This window comes from Syngnathoides biaculeatus, chromosome 3 (assembly GCF_019802595.1).
Source record: "Syngnathoides biaculeatus isolate LvHL_M chromosome 3, ASM1980259v1, whole genome shotgun sequence".
Classification (NCBI taxonomy): Eukaryota; Metazoa; Chordata; class Actinopteri; order Syngnathiformes; family Syngnathidae; genus Syngnathoides; species Syngnathoides biaculeatus.
Genome location: NC_084642.1, coordinates 3,731,514 through 3,755,408, shown reverse-complemented (window position 1 = coordinate 3,755,408; position 23,895 = coordinate 3,731,514). Strand labels below are relative to the sequence as shown.

General features: G+C 44.3%; 2 protein-coding genes across 2 annotated transcripts in view; both read left to right on the top strand.

The window, feature by feature from the left end:
- The window catches only part of rras2 (RAS related 2), a 44,720-nt gene extending 35,602 nt beyond the window's left edge, over window positions 1-9,118 (top strand). The window contains exons 3-6 of the mRNA XM_061813757.1: window positions 61-163; window positions 3,811-3,919; window positions 5,253-5,371; window positions 8,575-9,118. Coding sequence (XP_061669741.1) covers window positions 61-163; window positions 3,811-3,919; window positions 5,253-5,371; window positions 8,575-8,662 — 419 coding nt within the window. The 3' untranslated portion in view covers window positions 8,663-9,118. The remainder of the gene's footprint in view (window positions 1-60; window positions 164-3,810; window positions 3,920-5,252; window positions 5,372-8,574) is intronic.
- Window positions 9,119-14,557: 5,439 nt separating this feature from the next.
- The window catches only part of tub (TUB bipartite transcription factor), a 54,912-nt gene continuing 45,574 nt past the window's right edge, over window positions 14,558-23,895 (top strand). Inside the window, exon 1 of the mRNA XM_061815022.1 lies at window positions 14,558-14,963. Within this exon, the coding sequence (XP_061671006.1) occupies window positions 14,671-14,963 (293 nt within the window). The 5' untranslated portion in view covers window positions 14,558-14,670. The remainder of the gene's footprint in view (window positions 14,964-23,895) is intronic.

The window sequence follows — 23,895 nt, the reverse complement described above, 5'->3', positions numbered from 1 at the left end:
CATAGTCCGTCGCGGCATCAAGTTCTAAGATGTGAAAATGTCTGTTGGCACGCTGCGCAGTTCTGGACACGGCGGGGCAGGAAGAGTTCGGGGCCATGAGAGAACAATACATGAGGACAGGGGAGGGCTTCCTGCTCGTCTTCTCGGTCACCGACAGAGGAAGGTAAGTGACAGTTCGGAGTTCTGATCACGAACGAGCGTGCGCTTGCCTCTTTTATTTCTCTGCGCGCTCACGCGGGTGTTTACTCTGCACAGTTGGTTACACCCTCTTACTGGATCCCCACCCCAAACCCAGAACCGTGACATAAATCTCGTCGCAAAATGTCTTTTGCTGTAGCCGCTCGCCGATTGTTCGGGTCTTTTTCTTTTGTTTTCCGCACTGGAGTTCAGCGACGTTGACAAGGACGTTCGGAAGGTTTGTTTGCTCGGAAGTTGAAGTCATAATAAGGAGCTTTGCAGAATAAATTAAATCCATTGTGGAAACCTTGAGAAACGCTACAGTCCCGCGAAAACTATTTACCCCTCTTAAATTGTCTTCTTTTATATCTGAAATCATCAAAAGACTGTAAATACCAATGATAATCCATAAAATGGAGATTTTAAATGATTTCATTTGTTAAGGAATCTATTCAAAGCAGGCAGCACGGTGGAGCAGCTGGTAAAGTGTTGGCCTCACAGTTCTGAGGTGCCGGAGGGTTAGACCCCGGACCAGCCTGTGAGGAGTTTGCATGTTCTCCACGTGCCTGCGTGGGTTTCCTCCGGGCACTCCGGTTTCCTCCCACATCCCAAAAACATGCATCCGTTAATTGGACACTCTAAATTGCCCATAGGTGTGATTGTGTGTGCGATTGGTCGTCTGTCTCCATGTGCCCTGCGATTGGGTGGCAACCAGTTCAGGCTGTACCCCGCCTCCTCCCCTCTGATGGCTGGGATAGGCTGCAGCACTCCCACGACCCTCGTGAGGATAAGCGGCAAAGAACATGGATGGAAATGCAGTACAACCTCGGTTCTCGACCACAATCCGTTCCAGAGGTCGTGAGAAGTGAATTGTTCAAAAAAATAAAAGCTGACAAAATTTGGCTCTTTAAAGCGTGTTTTTTTTTTGTTTTTGTTTTGTTTTTTTAGCTTTTTCTCATAATTTTAACCCTGTTTTCAATTTTGCACCTCCAAAAATAGTCAGAGTTAAATGGTTTGACTGTGTTTTGACTGGCGGCATATTGACGCAGCTGTAAACCGTTGGCCTCACAATTCTGTTCAAATCCCGGGCCCGCCTGTGTGCAGTTTGCGTGTTCTCCCTGTGCTTGTGTGGGTTTTTCTCCGGGTGGGCGCTCCGCTTTCCTCCCACATCCCAAAAACATGAATGCCTTTATTGCACACTCTAAATTGCCCCTAGGTGTGATTGTGAGTGCGATTGGTTGTTTGTCTCCATGTGCGCTGCGATTGGCTGACAACCAGTTCACGGTGTACCCCGCCTCTTGCCCGTTGACAGCCGGGATAGGCTCCAGCACTCCCCGCGACCCTGGTGAGGATAAGCAGCAAAGAAAATGTATGGATGGATCTATTCAAAGCTATCTGTCCCTGTGTGATAAGGGACTAAATATAGTCAATGGTTACTTTGTAAAGTTGGGAGAAGCAATACTGTTATTATTTGCATAATTACATCCACGCAGTTCCTGTAGTGCTTGAACGGATGGAAAACGGCTAACCTGAGCCAACGACGGGCAACTACGCACTCATTCGCCGACACGCGTGTCGCTCATCAGGCCATGTCCCGCCTTTAAAAGCCACGCACACAGCTAACGCGTGCCATTTCGTGAAAACCTGACGTGAAGAGGTTGCCATTTCCCCTCACCTGCTTCGCATAACCCCACGCATTGCCGTCATCTTCATGTTCCGACTAAGTTGACCACGAAGCCCAAATCCTCTTCCCTAACCCACAGCTCCAAATCCCCGTGTTTATGTTGTAAATAGTCTTTCCTTCCTCCATTTATACTGGTCTAGTTTTTCCAGATTTACTAGATCCATTTTGTCTGCGGACTTGTGTCTGAAATGGCATCCCGTTTTTTTTTTTTATAGTTATTTGCTATTTTAATACAGTTTGGCAATAAGTTAAAAAGAATATTCAAAAAGAAGCTACAAGCTGTTTATTGCCCGGCTGTAATTTATTGTCAAACTAATCATGGACAAAGAGAATTACACTTTGTCTATTTAAAAAAAAAAAGCCAAATAACTTAGTCTTTCAGTCCGCTAGCTTAATGCTAATGCTAAATAGAATTTGTTGTCACACTATAACCCTTTAAGCCAGGGGCATCAAACTCATTTTTGTCACGGGCCACGTTGTACTTACGGTTTCCCCTCAAAGGGCCGTCATGGCTGTGAAACGATAAAAAAAAATCTTTAACCGCCTCATCATATTTACACATGAAATTCATGAACTAGTTTTGGAATCAGAAATCAAGGGCAATGGGTTTTTCCAACTATTGTTTTTTGGTAACACAAACATGCTTGTAATAGCTCAATGTTATCATTTATGATGTGACAATATGAAATTTTAGTACAGATTTTTACAACAGGTGTGGAAAATGACACTCTAGATTCGGCTTCGCGGGCCACATAAAATCAGGCGGCGGGCCAGATATGGCCCCCGGGCCTTGACTTTGACACCTGTCCTTGAAGCAATTGATTGAACAGAAAGAGTGCAGCCACATGTAAAGACAGGCACTACGACAGTACTCAGTCATATATTCTTTATCTTCTGCAAAGAACAACTAATAATATGAGTGCTGCACTGATAAGTAGTGAGGAGTTGAGGCTTCTCCCTTTTTGCTGTTTTTTGTTTTCTTTTTTGTCCCGTTTGGCTGTTAGGTCAAGCACAGTGGAGGATCTTTTATTCCTTTTATGCCGGAACAGTTTTGCTGTGTCACGGTGGGGTTTTTAAGCTTTCTTTGTGGTTTATGGAGAATCAGAGTCGACCAGTCAAACTGAGTACATTTTTAGGGAGACAAAAAAAGACAAAAGACAAAGCACTAATTGCAAACGGAATGAGAAAATTAAACCACAACATATCTACAACAATGAAAGTGCTATCGACGTGTTATGTAGTATAGTAGCGCTGTCGTGCTTCACCCTGTGAGGGAAGGACAGGACAAGGACGTGAAGTGCGGTGAGATTGACAAAATGGAAAATACAAGCCGATAGGAAAAGAGTATAAATGAGGGGATACACAATGAATTTTATTTTCATTTTATTGTCACAATAAGTGAGTGGCCCAACACTCTGTGAAAGAGTCCAAGAGATGTGTGCCTGCGGACTCGCGCAAGTGACCTGATACAGTTTTTACATGCACAAAAACTGACAGAAGTGTCCTGTGATTGCCGTGCCCGTACGGCGGAGGCCGAGGACCCCACCCGATCCGTCAAAGTATTTCATTTATCGTGTTTCTATTCATTTCATCGGAAAAAGAACATTTCAGGTACGATTGCGTTGAGTTGCGACCACGGTTAGGGAATGCATTAAACTCCTATCTCAAGGCAGCATTGCACACTGAAAAGAGGAGAAAAAAAAACTTGCTTCTAAATCGACAATATAGTTGGCCTTCAAAATATGAAATGCATGCTAGCGATCCACAGCGGTTCACTGTAAACGGGGATAGTTAAGCAACATACGGGCAAATGTTTTTATTGATATGTAAATTGCGCCGCAATCTTTTTTTGATGTTTGTTTCTTAGTAGATGTTGTTGCAAAAGCGCTGTCATCCGTTTTTCACCGCAGCACGCCAAATTAACACGCCCGCCTTGTGTGTTTCTGCAGCTTCGAAGAAATCTACAAATTCCAAAGACAAATCCTGCGCGTGAAAGACAGAGATGAATTCCCGATGATCCTCGTAGGGAACAAAGCCGACCTGGAACTGCAGAGACAAGTAAGTCCAACGGAGTGCGCCGTCGCGCTCTCTCCCGAATGGCCTGATGAGATAATAAGATCCAATCAGCACCATTGACATATTTGCATATTTGAGATGGGAGCAAGCGGCAGGAAGCGATCATAAAAGGGACATCTGTAGAAATGGTGATGTCGAGATTGGAGGGAGGGAAGGGGGGGGGTGAAATCAGGAATTTTCTGGGTGTTGGTGCACGGCTACTGTGCGTCTCCACAGCGCCATCGCATGGTGAACAAAAATCATTACAGCCACTGAGTGTTATGAAATGTGTGGTTTTCAAATCCATCAAACATGTATTCAATATAGTCCTTAGTCGGAAAAGGGTGGCGTGCCCTCTCCTGGTCGGGGATGAGGTCTTTCCCCAAGTGGAAGAGTCCAAGTATCTTGGGGTCTGGTTCACGAGTGAGGGAAGAACGGTGCGGGAGATCGACAGACGGATCGGCGCAGCGTCTGCAGTGATGCGGACTTTGTATCGGTCCGTTGTGGTAAGGAAGGAGCTTAGTCCAAAGGCAAATCTCTCAATTTACCAGTCGATCTACGTTCTTACCCTCACTTATGGGCATGAGCTGTGGGTCCTGACCGAAAGAACAAGAGCCCGGATACAAGCGGCCGAAATGAGTTTCCTCCGCAGGGTGTTCTGGTTCTCCCTAAGAGATAAGGTGAGAAGCTCGGTCACCCGAAAGAGGCTCAGTGTCGAGCCAGATGAGGCGGCTGGGGGATCTAATTCGGATGCCTCCTGGACACCCCCTGGTGAAGTGTTCTGGGCATCTCCCATCAGAAAGAGACCCCGAGGACGACCCAGGACACGCTGGAGAGACCGTGTCTCTTGGCTGGCTTGAGAACGCCTCAAGATCCCTCCGGAAGTGCTGGAAGAAGTGGCTGGGGAAAGGGAAGTCTGAAGCTACTTCCCTTGCGACCCGACCCAGAAAACCAGTAGATAATGGATGGATGGATGTATTCAATGTGTATTTTTATTCAACACTGGTGTAAAGTGGAATAGATGATTTACTTTCGGCATGAAAAGCTGTTTGACCTTTTTTTTTCCCAATTATCCATGATATTTAGCTCAATGTACTCGTACTAGTAATGTACATTTTGTCCTCACTCGTGACAAAATTCACTGCATTAGTAAAACTACTGGGGCGTTTGAATGTTGTTTTGGGGTTTGTTTGTTTTTTACTTCTGAGTGACAAATCTTGCCACATTACACCAAGACTAGTATATCAAGGTCCGTTTTGACACAAATGTGTAGTTTTCAGATGGGGTTATTATTTTGGTTCCCGTGGTTGTTTACCTGTCTGTCTGTCTGTCTCAGGTAACCCAAGAAGAGGGCCAGCAGCTGGCCAGACAGTTGAAGGTCACGTACATGGAGGCGTCGGCCAAAATTCGAATGAACGTCGACCAGGCTTTCCACGAGCTGGTTAGAGTAATTAGGTATGAGCATGATTTGAAAACTGATCCATATTCACAATTACAGCAACAGAAACAAAGAGGAACTGACGCCATAAAAGAAGAAACTCTGGGTAAAGGGAAGAAAGCAATGGTGTGATCATGCATCAAAGCAGTCACCCTCCCAGCATTTTATTTTAGAACTAAAATTGATGTTCGGGGTTAAGACGGCTTTGTAATTACCCGTTAATGCCACAAGAGGGAGGCAAGCCACTTGAAAACGTGATTGGTTTCTGCAACAACAGAATATTCGGCAGAGTGTCACCACTGTGCATCTCGGATGATGAAAAAAAAAATCATGGACCAACTGTACATAAATCCTTTTTGATTTCAGCAGTCGACTTATTCGACATAAACAAAGCACGCTCCTCAATAATAATATGAGCTGGCAAATTAGCCTCGTTCACACGTTAGCACAACATGTACTATTACAATATTCAAACAAGTGATATGTGGTATGAAAGTCAACTTTTGGTGTTTGCACACAATAATAAATGTTGACAAAGTAGACCACTCTGGCAAATTTTAGGTGGATCATGATGAAAGTGAAAAGATCCTTTTTGTTTCACTTTTGAATTCGGCTCACCTAACGACGGCCGACGTACTCGAACAGATGAAAACGCCGTCAACGAATCAAAATGACAACATCAACGCCACGTTTCCATGAGATGACACCAAAGCAATATTAGTATCATAATATTTATGTCAGGTACAGTAAACGGCGCTAAATATTAGATCCTCCCTCCCTTAAAGGAGTTTGCAGTTGCTTTATAAGACCAAGATGGTGGCAAAACACTTAAATAAGACGTCGCGATTCCGTTTGGATTACGAACATTTGTAACATTTTTACTGTAATCCCGAACAACACAAATAAAGATCAAAACAATCATGGACACCATCGTGAGCCCGTGTCACAGAAACGACTTTATTCAGGAGGTCAAAGTGCTCATACAGTTACAGTGAAGAAAATAAGTATTTGAACACCCTGCTATATTCCAAGTTCTCCCTCTTCGAAATCATGGAGGTGTTTGAAATTTTCATCGTAGGTGCAAGTCCACTGTGAGAGAGATCATCTCCAAAGAAAAATCCAGAAATCACAATATATGATTTTCTAATGATTTATTTGTGTGGTACAGCTGCAACTAAGTATTTGAACACCTTGTAATGCTAGAATTGGTAGAATGGTAGAATCAGCTAGAATTCTGATCCCTCAAAGACCCATTAGTCTGCCTTTAAAAGTCCGCCTCCACTCCATGGATTCTCCTGAATCAGATGCGCCTGTGTGAGGTCCTTAGCTGCATAAAGACACTTGTCCCCCTCATACATTCAGTAAGACTCAAACTTGTAACATGGCGAAGACCAAAGAGCTGTCCAAAGACACCAGAGACAAAATTGTGCAACTCTGAGAAATTGCCGAGAAGCTTGGTGAAAAAAGGTCCACTGTTGGAGCAATCGTTAGAAAATGGAAGAAGCTAAACATGGCGGTCGATCTCAATCGGAGTGGAGCCCCGTGCAAGATATCATCTCGTGGGATCTCAGTGATCCTTGGAAAGGTGAGGAATCAGCCCAGGACTGCACGACAGGACTTGGTCAGTGACCTGAAAAGAGCTGGGACCACCGTTTCCAAGGTGACTGTTGGTAATACGCTAAGACGTCATGGTTTGAAATCTCTCATGGCACGGAAGGTTCCCCTGCTTGAACCGGCACATGTTTAAGGTCCGTCTTAAGTTTGCCAATGACCATTTGGGTGATACAGAGGAGTCATGGGAGAAAATTTTGTGGTCAGATGAGACCAAAATGGGACTTTTAGGTCATAATTCCACTACCCGACGAATGATGAATTCCATCCCAAGAACACCGTCCCTCCTGTGAAGCATGGGGGTGGTAGCATGCAAGATATCACCTCGTGGGGTCTCAATGATCCTTAGAAAGGTGAGGAATCAGCCCAGGACTGCATGACAGGACTTGGTCAGTGACCTGAAAAGAGCTGGGACCACCGTTTCCAAGGTGACTGTTGGTAATACGCTAAGACGTCATGGTTTGAAATCTCTCATGGCACGGAAGGTTCCCCTGCTTGAACCGGCACATGTCAAGGCCCGTCTTGAACTTGCCAATGACCGTTTGGGTGATACAGAAGAGTCATGGGAGAAACTTTTGTGGTCAGATGAGACCAAAATGGGACTTTTTGGTCATAATTCCACTACCCGACGAATGATGAATTCCATCCCAAGAACACCATCCCTCCTGTGAAGCATGGGGGTGTTAGGATCATGCTTTGTGGGTGTTTTTCTGCACATGGGACAGGACGACGGCACTGTATTAAGGAAAGGATGACCGCAGACATGTATTGTGAGATTTTGGGGAACAACCTCTTTCCCTCAGTCAGAGCATCGAAGAAGGGTCATGGGTGGGTCTTTCAACATGACGACGACCCGAAGCACACAGCCAGGAAAACCAAGAAGAGGCTCCGTAAGAAGCCTATCAAGGTTCTGGCGTGGCCTAGCCAGTCTCCACACCTAAACCCAAGAGAAAATCTTTGGAGGGAGCTGAAACTCCGTGTTTCTCAACGTCAGCCCAGAAACCTGTCTGATCTAGAGACGATCTGTGTGGAGGAGTGGGCCAAAATCTTTCCTGCAGTGTGTGAAAACCTGGTGAACAACTACAGGAAACGTTTGACCTCTGTAATTGCAAACAAAGGCTACTGTACCAAATATTAACATTGATTTTCTGAGGTATTCAAATACTTATTAGCCGCTGTATCACCCAAATAAATTGTTAAAAAAATCATACATTGTGATTTCTGGATGTTTCTTTTTAGATTATCTCTTTCACAGTGGACTTGCACCTACGATGAAAATTTCAAACACCTCCATGATTTCGAAGAGGGAGAACTTGCAATATAGCGGAGTGTTCAAATACTTATTTTCTTCACTGTACATAACGGCCCACCGAGGGAAACCGTAACCTACGTGTGTGTGTGTGTGTGTGTGTGTGTGTGTGTGTGTATACCATCACATCATGAATTTGACACGTGTGGTCTAGTTCATGAAGGGTGGTGCGTTTTTTTTGTTGTTGTTTTGTTTTTTTACCCCCAACGACACACTTTAAGTTTGAAAACCGGCGATGACGCCAGTCCGCAAACGCTTCGATTAAAGCGCATCTGCTCGGCTCTCTCCAAAAACCTCCAGAAAGTTCCAGGAACAGGAATGTCCACCGTCGCCGGAACCTACGAGGAAAGAGAAAGACAAGAGCGGCTGCCACTGCGTGATCGTCTGAGTCGGCCTCATCACTGTAACCCCGTGCGGCTCCCCCCCCCCACCCGTCGGCCCCGCCCACTCCGCCTAAACATCGCATCCCGACGTTGGATGACGTACCGCTGCCTTCTCCATCACGTGCATGATTGCAGACAGCCCCCCCCCCCCTCCCCCCATCCTCACCCCTACTTCTGGGATACTCGGACTCTCGGGGTCGCCGCGCCCAGGACGCGACTACGGACGTGTGACAGTTGCCAAAATTGAAAACATAAAAAAAATAAAAACAAAACACCACTCTACCTTCAGCCATAGCCCGATTTACACGACTAAACATTGCCTTTTAAGATCCGACCGACCAATTCACGTTTTGTACGCGGAAAGGACTTCTCTTGCCTTGTAGTGATTTGTACTTACTGCCGAGATTGAATGAAACAAACAAACAAAAAGATATATATATATATATATAATATATATATATATATTATATATATATATATATATATATATATATATATATATATATATTATCCCGAATGTTACCGAGTTTCTTTCAAGTGTCTGACGGAGCAGAGAAGAGATTTATTTTATGTCGTGCCATCTTTTCTTCCTCCCACGTGCTAATCTGCTACTGTACATATGTGAGATTTGTTGTGATTTTTAAAGTGTATTTCTAATGAGTATTAAATCACCGCAGTACAGTGCGTGAACTCGGTTTTGCGAATATGAAAGTGACTAAATATTGAGGTATGTACAGTAAATGATGCCTAGACAAGCTTTTAGCTACGATGATACAAATTTTAGTCTTTTTTTGTTTTTGTTTTTGTGGCTTCTGCTTCCATCTCAATTGCCAAATATAGAATGTCTGCAGTGTGCTGTCTTATTTTTAATGATTATTATGATCAGGAAGTCTCGTAGGATGCTTCCATCCCTCTCTTGTTCGGGATGAGGCGGTCAAAATGAGAGGTCACGCGTTGTTCTCGAAGCTGCTCGTGTTCTAGATTTGCTTTCCAACGTGATAAAAGACAGAAAAAAAAAACGTCACCTGTGACCACTTACGTGATTCTATTTATTGAAGTCTCCTGAAAGTGCAAATAAATAGTCTTGTAAATTTCACACGGCAGGTAAGAGTGTTGTTAGCAAGCCTGCCAAAGTCATTTCTTTACAAAAAAAGATATCGTTGAGTACATGACATGAAGCTTTAAAATGGGGAAAAAGCAAACGATTGTGTCCGCTGAATGTGTCAACCCAAGCCAAGAATAGAGCTCGTGCACGTGACGTCACCATTTTCACAGCGCCATATTGCCGGAGAATATTCCCAATGCCCGAGATTTGTTACAACACACGAGACAGATATTCAAAGAGATCATTCTATGGAATACCAGCTGAAAAGACCAGAAAAGATCGACGGATTTCGGCAATTAAACGTGATGGACGGTGCCCAACCAAAATACACGCACGCCTGTGTTGCGATCACTTCATTTCTGGTAGGAATTATTCTTTTCAATCTCAAATTCCCAAGAAGTATTTATAATGCCAAGTTGGCTCATTTCAGAACAATGCGAATTTAAAAAAAAATAATAATAATACCTGTCGCAGAGGTTTACCGAGGTTAACTGTGTTAAAAAAAAAATGATGGAGTTGTCTCCAACGTACACGGAAAGGTGTTGCGGCCACACATTAAACTTCAGTAAACCATTCCCCAACAGATGTTTTTTTTTTCTTTTTTTTAATATGCATTGTTCTCAAACGAGTCTAATGCGCATTTAAAAAAAGAAAATAAACCGTCAGTCACAGTGATGTTTACGTAGGATAACGTGTGGCCACAACACGCTTCCGTATACGGGGGCTGAAGCCTATCCCAGCGGTTTATTTTCTTTTTTTAAATACGCATTGGACTCCTTTTGAGAACAATGCATATTTTTAAAAAAACATCTGTCACGGAGAGGTTTACCGAAGTTTAACGTGTGGCCGCAACATGCTTCTGTGTACGAGGAGTCGACTCCCTGTCTTTTTTTCCCAATCATCGTTAATGAACGTGAGTTAGTGTAAAACCAGGGGTCATTTATTTAAATATTGGTATTTGTATTGAAAAAATCTGGGTGGCTCCATCATTATGTGGGATTTATTCTGGACTGAGAACAGATCCAGCAACGACGTATATGTATGCGTCCTGACTTTTCTACGCTTTCAAAGTCTTACAGGTGAATCTCGACGACTTACTCACCAGATCCATGCGTTGATCCAGTTGTCCAAGACAAGCGGAAGCGGGTTAACGGTCCAATTTCTTAGCGGCGAAGACATCGACTTCGGCCTTCTGAATGTTTGACAGTATCAGACAAAACTCTGGGAGACGTATTTTCGTGTCGTCTGCAGCCGACTTAGCGTTGAACAACGCTTGATTTCGGTGACGCAGGTGCACCAGCTCTATTAGTTCTCCGACCTGGAAAGATGGATGCTACTTCATCTACACATCCAGTAAATATGTTTGGCCATGAAAAACATATCTGCTTAAAACCCCCCAGTGGGTGGAATATATCCCATCAGGACTCTTCCCCACTGCAACCACGAGGCACTCTAAACTGCTAAATCTCGCTCTTCCTGGTTTGCTGTGTGTGGGTTGATGGCAGACAACAAGGCGCTCTAAATCAGCGGACTATACTAAGGAAAGATGTATTTTCGGGGGGGGGGGTCAGCATAACTAGCGAGCTAACTGCATGTTGCAGTCGCACTCCTGTCTCGTCTACCGGCTCTGTTTTAGCCGAGCCCAATAACTGCACCTTTTCAAATATTCTTTTTCACTTGGAAATAAATCACAAAATTAACTTGATTTTCAGTTCCTTAAGATCATTCCAGTACTAAAAATTTGTTCAACAAAACTGACTCATCTGGACTTGTTTTGTGTTCTTAAATAAAAACTTTGACCTCTTTTTTTTTTTTTTTTTTTTTTTTGTCCTGTCAACGTTGGACCTAAAACAATATTTAAACGCACGTGCCCGGCAGTTGCGCCTGCACCCGATCGACGTGCCACCTGCGGCGTCGTGTCCACACGCAAAAAAATGAACTTACTCTCTGCCTTCTCGCCACAGTTTTGTCTTTCATATCGTCTCGTATCAAAATGAGAAAAATGAGACGGCAGTAATGAACTTGGCAAAATGTTTCTACTTTCATACGTTATTCTAGCTAGCTAGTTATTCAAACTAGCCGGCGAGTACTAGATGAATTTTTAATTATCCTTGTTGTTCAAAGATTAGGTTGAAACAAATACAACTTTTTTTTTTTTAAATCATGTTTTTTTTGCTTCAGAATGCTTTTTGTGGCCTACGAATGGAGATTGTATTTGTCTTCATCTCAGCGGATGAAGAGCGCGTTGAAACTCAAGTGGGCCACGAAAATGAGATTTCAAAGAACCCATCGCAAAATAAATGCTCATGTTCATCACAATCGTACACTTTTTCCCTGCTGTTAAACTATTTTTCTTTTTGTTTTCTATTTTATTTTTTTTGGTGCTTAAAATAAAATCTGTCATTGAGCCGAAGGGGTTATTTTTTTTTTATGTAAAAAAAAATATACATCTGTAAGCAGATTTGATGCTAAACCTTGTTTTTTTATTATGGTTTATATAGATACTGTTTTGTAATTATTATTTATGTCACATATTGAAGTATGGATTTGGTGAGCTCAGCAGCAGACCAGGAGTCAGTTTCTGGCCAGATTTCTTTCATTTCATTTCATCTTTCTTCTTTATGCAACCCATTCGACAGAAATCTTGCTGCCGATAAATTCTCGGAGGCCACGGATGGGTAATATCATTTGTTCCTCTTGCACCTCTCTCTATTGATGTCTTTAAAAAAAAACAAAAAAAAAAAAAACATTTTTTCATTCATAGCAGTCAAGTCGAAAAAAAGGTGTCATCCCTATTTTGGTAATTTAAGGAGTAGAATACTGTATATAGGTTTTCAAATGACGTAAAAAGTAAAATATCAGAAGACGAAATGCTTGAGATTTTTCCCAACCCTTCCAAATTTAAGATTCACTCTGATCAAATTTGATATTTTACAGCAACTAAATGCCCAAAATTTTCTTAAAAAAATTGTGACTTTACCCATAGCGCACCAAAATACAAAAAAAAAGAAAATATTTCAAAATCTTCCACAAACATGCCACAAAATTAGTGCAGTCAGATCCTGTTGAAATTGAACCGACTTCAGATTTGCTCAGTTTCTATCTGAGCTGTCTTTGAAATGGCCCCAAAACTCGAGATTTTCCACTGAATTTGATAGTAATTGTGTTAAGTGGATATTTTGATATTGGAAATGCAGATTGGCCACGCTTAATTAAACAAACAAAATCCATTCCAGAGGGCGGTTCGAGAAATGATTTGTTCGAAAACCAAATCGATATTTCCCATTACAATTAATGGAAAAAGAAATAATGTGTTCCAAGTCTAAAAAAAATTGGCTTTTTAAAGCATTTTTTTTTAGCTTTTCCTGATAATAAGGGTTAGGGTTAGGCATAGTAGAAATACATGTATATTTAAATACTTTATATAATAAATTAATTTAAGAAATATATTTATTTTTTGTTTAAAATGTATGGTTCAGTAGAAGAGAAGGCTAAGCTGGGAGTGCATTGTCGTGTATCTGTAGCGACTCGGCCCCCAGCCTTGTAAACATTTTTTTATATTAACAAAAGTGCAGAATAACTTTAAACAAGCAATAATGAGGGGAAAAAAGCCATTTTGTTTTTTATTTTTACAAAAAGTAACATACAAAAACATGAACTTGTAACTCAAGTTAACGAAATCTTTGAAACAAGACAAAAATGCAGAAATGCTCATGGAACAGAGCATTCTTCAAGTTCACAAGAAAATGCAATGCAAAAGTAAAAAAAACATCAAATCTCTTTGGTGGGAGTGACTCGCCCCCTTGGAAGTTCTTTTCTTTTTCCATAGAACTTATCTCGTGTCACTTCTTTGGAGCCACGATTGGGGGTTCATAGTCCTCAATAGGAAGAAAAACTCAGTAAATGTAGCTAATGGGACACGTCTCCGTACAGAGGCTGCGTTATACACAATAACAAAGCACGTCGTGGGTCAGCTGGTCGGGCCACGCGCATTATGTTATTTTCCGGTTTTGACGGGGTTGTTTGAGTACCGATTTTCGTCTGAAATCAGAAGCAAAAAAAAAAAAATATCAATATTTTCATCCGAAAACCGATTTGTTCGAGAACTGGGACATTCGAGAACCGAGTATCCACTGTATATGAGATATCCGAAAGGGTGGACATTTTCGGATTCGGTGAGCAAGCACACGACAAATATATTTCTAATTCCGGGAAGGTTTTTATATCGTTAATGACAGAGCGAACATGTCCAGCTTGACAATATCCGATTACACATATGATGAAAATGTTTTTTCTGAAACTCGCAGCCACGGTTCCGGTCTCTGTTGAAGAAAGACAAAAATGTCAGTAAAAAAACATCAGCGGGTTTCTAAAAGGGGCAGTTACCACGTGGCGACAGGGTGTAAATACAAGAGACGCGCTCAAAATGCACAATATGGTCATGAAGGGGAAAAATGTACATCACAAAAATCGACAAAATTCAAAATTGTTGTGGACCGTAAAGCAACGTATTGTTTTTAGTCCCATTAAATCACTTGTTGCACATCAGCAGAGCAGCGGCAAAATCACATGCGGTACAATTTTTTTTTAAAAAAAAAAGTCCAAAATGATGCGACTATTTTGCCATCATTTTAAAAACTCACAGTTGAATTATTGTACTACTTTGAGATGCAATAGATTAGATGTTATTTATGCCGTGTGTCGATGAAAATTATTATGCGGATATTTTTTGTCAGGCTTAAATGGCGGAGCATTTAAGGTAATTCATTTCATTTCATTTAATCAAGGTATTTCCAACCGCATACCGGCTGGGTCGCTCCATCAAGTGGGTGAGCCGCTTCCTGATGCGCAAGCCCCGCCCCTTTCATCCAGAGGAAGTCGAACGCAGCATCGATCCGCGTGGAGCCAATGAAAAGGCGCGTGCACGCGGAACTGACAGCTATCCGAACCCCCGCCCCCACTACGCCGCCCCCCTCCTCTCTCTCTCTCTCTCTCTCACTCACCCTACTGTCAGACGAGCGCGGAGAAAACCCAACAGGACCGCCGCCGGTGCCGGACGCGCACCGCATCTGCTCGCTCCGATCCCGGTGGGCGGAGGACCGAGCGAGCGACCGAGGCCTCTCGCGCAGTCGGCCGTCGGGAGACATGGAGGGGGTCGGCAGCAACAGGAGCATGTCGTACAGCAGATGGAGCTATGACAAGTAAGAACTCTCTCTCTTTATCGCTCTCTCTATCTCAAATCATCTTTCCCCGTGCCAATGAATGGAAACGCTATTAATTCGTTCAATCCGCCCCACCCCACCCCCCAAAAAAAATCAAGAAAAAAAAATCTATTTTTTTTTTTTTTTAAATAGCACTGTATCGTATTTTGCTTCCTAACAAACACGCAATAATTACACATTTCACCTGAATGTAGGGAAATAAAACACTTTTTTGCCACTTATTTTGCTTCAGTTGTGTGGACATTGCGCTGCTCCTTCTGGTCACCATAGCCACCTGGGGGCAGTATTGTACAGACTTATAGATTTGCTCTCCACGGCGAGAGTTACAGTTCCTCAGTATGCCTGTAATATTAGTTGTTCTTTGCGGAGGATAAAGAATGTATGCGTAAGTATTGTTAACCCCTTGACGCTCCACTATTTATGTTCAAATATCTTATAAGCTTCGAACACTGGGACACAAATGCTATTTGTTAGCCCACCCATGCCGTTTCCCTTCATGTTTAGCGTTAAGCTAGCGGACCGAAAGGCTAAGCTTCGTATCGGTGCAATCTTATTTTGTTTTACGTATAGTTTGAGAGTAAACCGAGACTGGGAGTGGCAAAAAAAAAAAAAGAGCCGGTAGCAGCTTTTTCTGAAGAATTTTTCATAATATGCCAAAGTGGTGCTGATGATGAAGACGGACGGTTGAGTTGAGTTCACCGCCACCGTACGTACTAGTAACTTGGGAAACAGCCAATCTACTGAACATCATTCATACCACGCACGCATTTCATTGTGTTATCCCCGCACTTGTCTCTTTTGCAACCAACATGATTATTCATGAGTAAATAAAGCTGAGCCGAGCTGCCCGCCACTTCGCCCTCCTCTCAGTCTGGCAATTTGTCACCGACGGGGAGCCGCCGACAACGTCGCCCGCGACCGTGTAATTTGCCGTTCCGAATACGTTTTCGGGCAACCCTCGAGAGACGCCGCGGCTCGAGCCGCTGATCTCTCGCAGCCCGAAGGTTTTTCGCCGGGGCTGCCGATTGTCAACGCTACGCGGGAGCTTGTAGACTGCGCCGCGATCAATATCAATAACGGAGTATTGTTTGTCGTCATTGTGCGGCGGTAATGAGACGAAAAAATTAAAAAAAATTCAGGCAACACTGACTGGGGTGAGTTATGATATATTAAAATTAATCCAGGGCCTGTTTTGTTTTCATAACACGGCAAAAATGGATCAGTAATGTAAGCGGAAACCCCTTTTTTTTTTAATTATTATTATATTTTTTTTTTACATAAGACACGGGCAGCACTCGTCAAACGACTAATTATCAGTTATGAGAATATAGAAAGCACATCGTCGTTCAGTCTCCTGCAAAAAATGTATCCATTACATTTGGGAAATTGCTGCTGCAGTGTTGACTATTTTTGTTTTTCCACTTGTTGCGGCAACATTTTTCTCATGCCGCTGTTTGTTCCCCACGCCATTGTCAGAACTCATCCGTATGAAGATTTGAAAAAAGACCTCCCGATAGAGCTCCGCGCACGTGACGCCACCGTTTTCACGGCGCCATATTGGGGGTCAATCAGAGCGGCTCGACTTTGTGGAGGACGTTGAACCGGGGGAGAATATTCACAAAACCCGAGACTTGTTGTGCTGTTGGTTGTCACGACGGACGAGACAGATATTCAAAGAGGTCGTTCTATGGAATACCGGCTGAAAAGTCCAGAAAATATCGATGGATTTCGGCAATTAAACGTGATGGATGGTCCCCAACCAATATACACGCACGCCCGTGTAGCGATTGCTTCATGTCAGGTAGGAATTATTCTTCTCAATCTCAAATTACCCAAAAATATTTATAATGCCAAGTTGGCTCATTTGAGAACAATGCGTATAAAAAAAACGAAAAAAAAAAACGACAGGGAGTCATCTCCAACGTACACGAAAGCGTGTTGCGGTCACACGTTAATCTTCAGAAGACTTTTTTTTTTTTTTTTTTTTTGCTGTCGGAGGTTAAGTGTGGCCGCAATCGCTTCCGTGTACGTTCCGTGGAGATGACTCCGTCCTCTTTTTTTTTTCTTCTTCCAATCATAGTTAATGAATCCAATTTTGTGTAAAACCAGGGGTCATTTATTTAAATATTGGTATTCGTATTGAATACTAGCTGAAAAGATTGATGGATTCCGGCAAAGGTTAACGCATCGCCGAAAACACTTCCGCGTCCACTAGCCGTCAGCTGTCTTTTTTTTTTTTTTTTTTTTTTTTCAATCATAGTGAATGAATGCTAGTTTGTGTATAACCGGGGATCATTTATTGAAATATTGGTATTTGTATTGAATACTAGCTGACAAGATCAATGGATTCCGGCAAAGGTTAACGTGTGGCCGAAAACACTTCCGTGTTCGCGAGCCGTCAACCGTCGTCTTTTTTTCAATCATAGTTAGTGAATGCGAGTTTGTGTAAAACCAGGGATCATTTATTGAAATATTGGTATTTGTATTGAATACGGCCACGCTACCCTGACAAGGCCCGATCTCGTCAGATCTCAGAAGCTAAGATGGTTTGGCCCTGGTTAGTACTTGGATGGGAGACCGCTTAGGAGTACCAGGTGCTTTAAGGTTCTCTCCCCGGCTAAAATGCAGAGGGGTTGCGTCAGGAAGGGCATCCGGCGTAAAACTGTGCCAAACAACCCCTAATGGGACAAGCCGAAAGGAAAACAAGAAGAAGTATTGAATACTAGCTGAAAAGATCAATGGATTCCAGCAAAGGTTAACGTGTGGCCGAACACGCTTCCGCGTTCACGAGCCGTCAAAACCGTCACAATGTGGGATTTATTCCTGATGAGAACAGATCCAGCAACAAAGTATTTGTATGCATCCAGACTTTTCTACGCTATCAAACTCTTCCGTGTAAATCTCGACGACTTACTCACCAGATCCATGTCTAGATCCACTAGTGCAAGACAAGCGGAAGCGAATTAACAGTCCGATTTCTTATCGGCGAAAACATCAAATACGGGTCCTCTGTGCCTAATTTTTCCACATACCGTCGTTTGTTTTCGCCTTCTAAATGTCTAAATTTCTCCAACCGACTTAGCATTTAGCAATGCTTAGCTTGAGCGGCAATATGGCGACGTAAACAAAAGTCACGTGATTTTATGACGTGGGTGCACGAGCTCTATAATCAAAAGGTGTTTTGATGTGAGAGTAATCTAGTGCATATTTGTGCTTCACTAATTCACCTATTCATATTTTTGGCGTTGGGGATCATGAGTGAAATCAGCTAGCACACGTTAGCACGAGAACCAAATGGATGCAAATGATGTTTGCGCGACTGTTCCGACGGTCGCAGAGTTCAGCGCCAGAGTTCACGATTGTTTGGAGTGCTTCCACCTCCTCCCTCATGCAATGGACGAGTCCATCTTCTTACACACGATTATGGATTCCTCTCTCATCCATGTGTACAGAATTATCCCAGCACTGCGGAGTGAGTGGAAAAGGTGAGAGGAAAGCAACCTTTATCCAAATTAACAAAGGTTGCAATCTTGTTTTTTTTTTCCTTTGTTTGTTTTTTTCACGGTGACACCAAAAGAAAGGAGCTGGATGCTCTTGCCAATTTGCAATAGCGCTGCTGTCAGTGTCACCTGAGGAGGATGCAGTCGTGATGAAGTGGAAAGTGACGGGAATGTTTTCATCACACAGATTGCCCTCATGATGTACGCAGTCATACGTGCCCGTCATGTTGCAACAAAAGTGTAGGCGACACCTTTTTCTTAACCTTTAGGTGGCGGTGACATATTAGAATGAAAGTGTAAAATACACCAGAATCGCTTCACTTTGTCGTTCAGAACAATAAGATATACGGTCCTCCTGGTGAAACGAAATGAAAATCTGATGAAAAATGGATAAAGACAATTTTCTTTCAAATCCAGGAGCGTTCAACAGTTCTGCTGAGTCATGCATAATCACTCAGCTGCAACACGCCAGCGTTTTGTCACAAAGTTGAAACTCACTGTATGAGTCGGCATTACCTTGAGCTGAGTTTTGAAATGAAATATGCGTTGCAAATCGTAGTCAGACCATATAAATATTATGTCTGCGAGTGCCTCAAAATATTTGGGCCTCGAATGATGTTTCCTGAGGGAGGCACTGGGGATCAGCTGGTTAAGCGTTGGCCTCACAGTTCTGAGGTCCCGGGTTCGATCCTGGACCTGCCTGTGTGGAGTTTGCATGTTCTCCCCGTGCCTGCGTGGGTTTTCTCCGGGTAGGCACTCCGGTTTCCTCCCACATTCCAAAAACATGCAACATTATTTGGATACTGTAAAATTGCCCCTAGGTGTGATTGCGAGTGCAGCTGTTTGTCTCAATGTACTCTGATTGGCTGGCGACGAGTTCAGGGTGTGCCTCGCCTCCTGCCCGTTGACAGCTGTGATGGGTCCACAACTCCCTGCGACAATCGTGAGGGTAAGCGGCAAAGAAAATGGATGGATGGATAAATTGCCCCTAGGTGTGATTGTCTCAATGTGCCCTGCGATTGGCTGCCGACCAGTTCAGGGTGTGCCCCGCCTCCTGCCCGTCGACAGCTGGGATAGGCTCCAGCACTCCCCTGCAACCCTTGTGAGGATAAGCGGTGAAGAAAATCGATGGATGGATTTTTAACAAAGTGTATGTTTTCTTTACACTCTAAATTGCCCATAGGTGTGATTGTGAGTGCGGCTGTTTGTCTCAATGTGCCCTGCGGCTGACTGGCGACCAGTTCAGGGTGTGCCCCGCCTCCTGCCCGTTGACAGCTGGGATAGGCTCCAGCACTCCCTGCGACCCTCGTGAGGATAAGCGGCAAAGAAAATGGATGGATGAATATTTCCTGATCATACCATTTTTTTTTTTTTTTTGCTGCTAAAGCATGCGTCATGTTCAAAACACTCACGAGGAGAAAACCTCGGTCGTGACAAACAAAAAGTGACGGGAGTGAGCAATGATGACCCACAGCGCAGTGACGATTCCGAGGACGTGCATCTTCGCGGTGTTTGCAGGCTTCTGTGGTCTCAGGTGGGAGAAGTCATCGCGTGTCTGCCAGTATTTGGACCGGCAGTGCGTAGCATCTCGCAATGTTCTCGCACCCACTCGACAAACAGCCGAGAGATGGAGGCACGAGGCGGGCTAACCAGATCATATCCAAATTCTTCTTCAAATTCTCATTTTCATGCTTTTATTTCAATCTTATTTTAATTTTTTATGGGGGGGGGGTGCGACATTTTTTGCCTCTCCCAACTTCAGCACGGTCCCACCTAGTCGATGTTTTTCCTCCTCCTCAGCATTTTCCAATTAATTTAAACAAACGTAGTGGTGAGGCATGCTGTCCATGTCCAATTCCGATCCTTCAATCCATCCATTTTCTCAGCCGCTTATCCTCACTGGGTCACGGGAGTGCTGGAGGCAACCCAACTATCAATGGGCAGGAGGCGGGGTACACCCTGAACTGGTTGCCAGCCAATCGCAGGGCACATAGAGACAAACAGCCGCACTCACGATCACACCTAGGGGCAATTTATCCATCCATCCATTTTCCTAGCTGCTTATCCTCACAAGGGTCACAGGAGTGCTGGATTCAACCCAACCATCAACGGGCGGGAGGCGGGGTACACTCTGAACTGGCTGCCAGCCAATCGCAGGGCACATAGAGACAAACAGCCGCACTCACGATCACACTTAGGGGCAATTTATCCATCCATCCATTTTCCTAGCTGCTTATCCTCACAAGGGTCACAGGAGTGCTGGATTCAACCCAACCATCAACGGGCGGGAGGCGGGGTACACTCTGAACTGGCTGCCAGCCAATTGCAGGGCACATGGAGACAAACAGCCGCACTCACAATCACACCTAGGGGCAATTTATCCATCCATCCATTTTCCTAGCTGCTTATCCTCACAAGGGTCACAGGAGTGCTGGATTCAACCCAACCATCAACGGGCGGGAGGCGGGGTACACTCTGAACTGGCTGCCAGCCAATCGCAGGGCACATAGAGACAAACAGCCGCACTCACGATCACACCTAGGGGCAATTTATCCATCCATCCATTTTCCTAGCTGCTTATCCTCAGAAGGGTCACGGGAGTGCTGGAGCCAACCCAACTATCAACGGGCAGTAGGCGGGTGCACCCTGAACTGGTTGCCAGCCAATCGCAGGGCACATGGAGACAAACAGCCGCACTCACGATCACACTTAGGGGCAATTTATCCATCCATCCATTTTCCTAGCCGCTTATCCTCACAAGGGTCACGGCCAACCCAACTATCAATAGGCAGGAGGCGGGGTTACACCCTGAACTGGTTGCCAGACAGTCACAGGGCAAGTATCAATACCATCACCGAGCGGGAATCGATCCCACGCTGCCCGCACCAAAGCCAAGCGTGTGTAGCACTATCCCATCGGTGACTGGGGCAATTTGGAGTGTCCAATTAATGTTGCATGTTTTTGGGATGCGGGAGGACGCCCACGCAGGCACGGGGAGAACATGCAAACTCCACACGGGGAGTGCCAGGATCGAGCCCTGGTCCACACAAATGCGAGGCCAACACTTTACAGATGCCGCTGTAACAAAATTAAACTAATTAAACAAAACAAAAATAGAATTAACTGTACATAGACAAAGAAGTATTCACATTCGCACCTGCAGATAAGGTCAAGTCTCCATTGAAGCTGGTATGCAAATTTATGGAATGCGGGAGGAAGAACACCCACGCAGGCACAAAAACAAGCAAATCAAAGAAATGGGAGGGTGAGGCACTAAGCACTGGCCGCGCCGGCCCGTACTAGTACCCGTCTCGTGAAGCAACTGCGCTCCTGACGATAGCGAGTCAGCTGCATTAAAGACGATCGCTTCATTGGCTCGAGCTCATAAGCGTGCCGGATGCTGCAAGACTAAAGTCGTCAGCGTTATCTAGACAAGCGGAGAGCGTCTTCTCACCGAGCAAAAACCTCTTTTTGGTCTCCTTTTAATGATGAACCTTTGTTCGGTTCTGATAAGACGATGAGTAATGTCCTCGGGAGACATTTACAAGACATTCAAACTGTCAGTAAATGTCACTTGTATGTAAATCAAAGGGTACTTAAGATAGATCCTTTGTAATTGCGCTCCTCCGCTTTACACCCACAGAAAAGCATTCTGTGTACTAGAAACCACTTGTCGGTGATTTTGCCACAGCCGGTTTGTCATCCTGCTTCACGCTGCGGTTCTAAAGGCACACCTGCTGTTGAAAGGGTCATTTAACAGGAAATCCACTTTGATGCAACCGAGGACCGACAACCGTGCCCGGTCCGCGACAGCGAATGCGGCAAAGTAACAAGGCTTCAAACCCGCGGGCGGGGCTGCTCGTAAACTGTACTGTAGTCCGAATGGAAAAAATTGCGGTCAACCCATTGAACGGAGAAGAAAAAAAGAACTTCACCCGAGCTAATTTCCAAAAGCAACACAACAAACGGACAGCCACGCTACCATGGCAACAGTATTTGGTATCCCAACAATTAAGCTTCTGTGGTTTAGTAAAGCACCTTTTTTTTTTTTTTTTTTTTTAATCAGGCATGGCGTAGTCGTCGCAGGTAATTTCAGTTCTGAGGAAATTTAGTGTGATGTTTAAAAACAGTTTCAAACTTTCAAGCTCTTGATCGAAAGAGACGTTGCAAAAGGAAAATACTTCCCACGGGGCTTGGAGGAGATGATGACACTGAGCTAACCGGAGGCTAAACGGCCGTAGCAGAGCTCCAGATGTCACCCACGAGGTCCACACAACACATGAATACTCCAGTTTTTACGTGGACAGGTGTCACGTTATGATTATTCAAACTTGATTAAAACAAAACTTTTTATTGCGGTAGGTTTTGTATCGGCCCGTTGTAGTGAAGAAGGAGCTAAGCCCAAAGGCGAAGTTCCCAATTTAGCGGTCGATCGACGTTCCAACCCTCAACTATGGTCACGAGCTGTGGGTCACGACCGAACGAACAGCGGCCGAAATGAGTTTCCTCGACAGGGTTTTTCCGAGCTCTCCCTCAGCGAGAACGTGAGGAACTCGCTCATCCAAGAGGGGCTCAGAGTAGAGCCACGACCTCCTCTGCATTGAGAGGAGCCACGTGAAGTGGCTGGGGCATCTGATCCAGATGCCTCCCTGGTGAGGTGTTCTCGGAACATCCCACCAGAAGGAGACCACAGGGACGACCCGAGACTACGTCCCTCGGCTGGCCTCCGAACACCTCGGGATCCCCCTGGAAGAGCTGAATGAAGCGGATGGGGAATGGGAAGTCTGGGAGTCCCTCCTGAAGCTACTTCCCCGCGACCCGATCTCTAGAAGATGGATGGATTTGGATTTTTACAGGCGGCACGGTGGCTCAGCTGGTAAAGCTTTGGCCTCACAGTTCTGAGGTCCCGGGTTGTCCCTGTGTGGGTTTTTTCCGGGCGCTTCGGCTTCCTCCCACATCCCCAAAAAAAAAACCCACTCTAAATTGCCCCGAGGTGTGATTGCTGTCTCCATGTGCCCTGCGATTGGCTGGCGACCAGTTCAGAGTGTGCCCCGCCTCCTGCCCGTTGACAGCTTGGATAGGCCCCACCATTCCGCCACCCTCGTGAGGATAAGCGGCAAAGAAAATCAATGATGGAATAGATTTCATGGATTTTCAATTCCTTTCAATGGGAAAGTTTGAGTGACATACAGTCATGGAACAAATTGAATTTGTAACTCAAGGTTTTGCTGTATTTATAATATTTTAGTTAGCTCTTAGCGAAACAAGAACGTTGAAATATTAGCAACAGCTCCAAATATTATTCGCTATTGTTGTACGCCGGTGTAATTGCAACCTCAGTTATCAGCACTCGAATCCTTACGACGGCTCACTAGATCGTTTACATAATGTTGTTGTGGGTGGTTGATGAA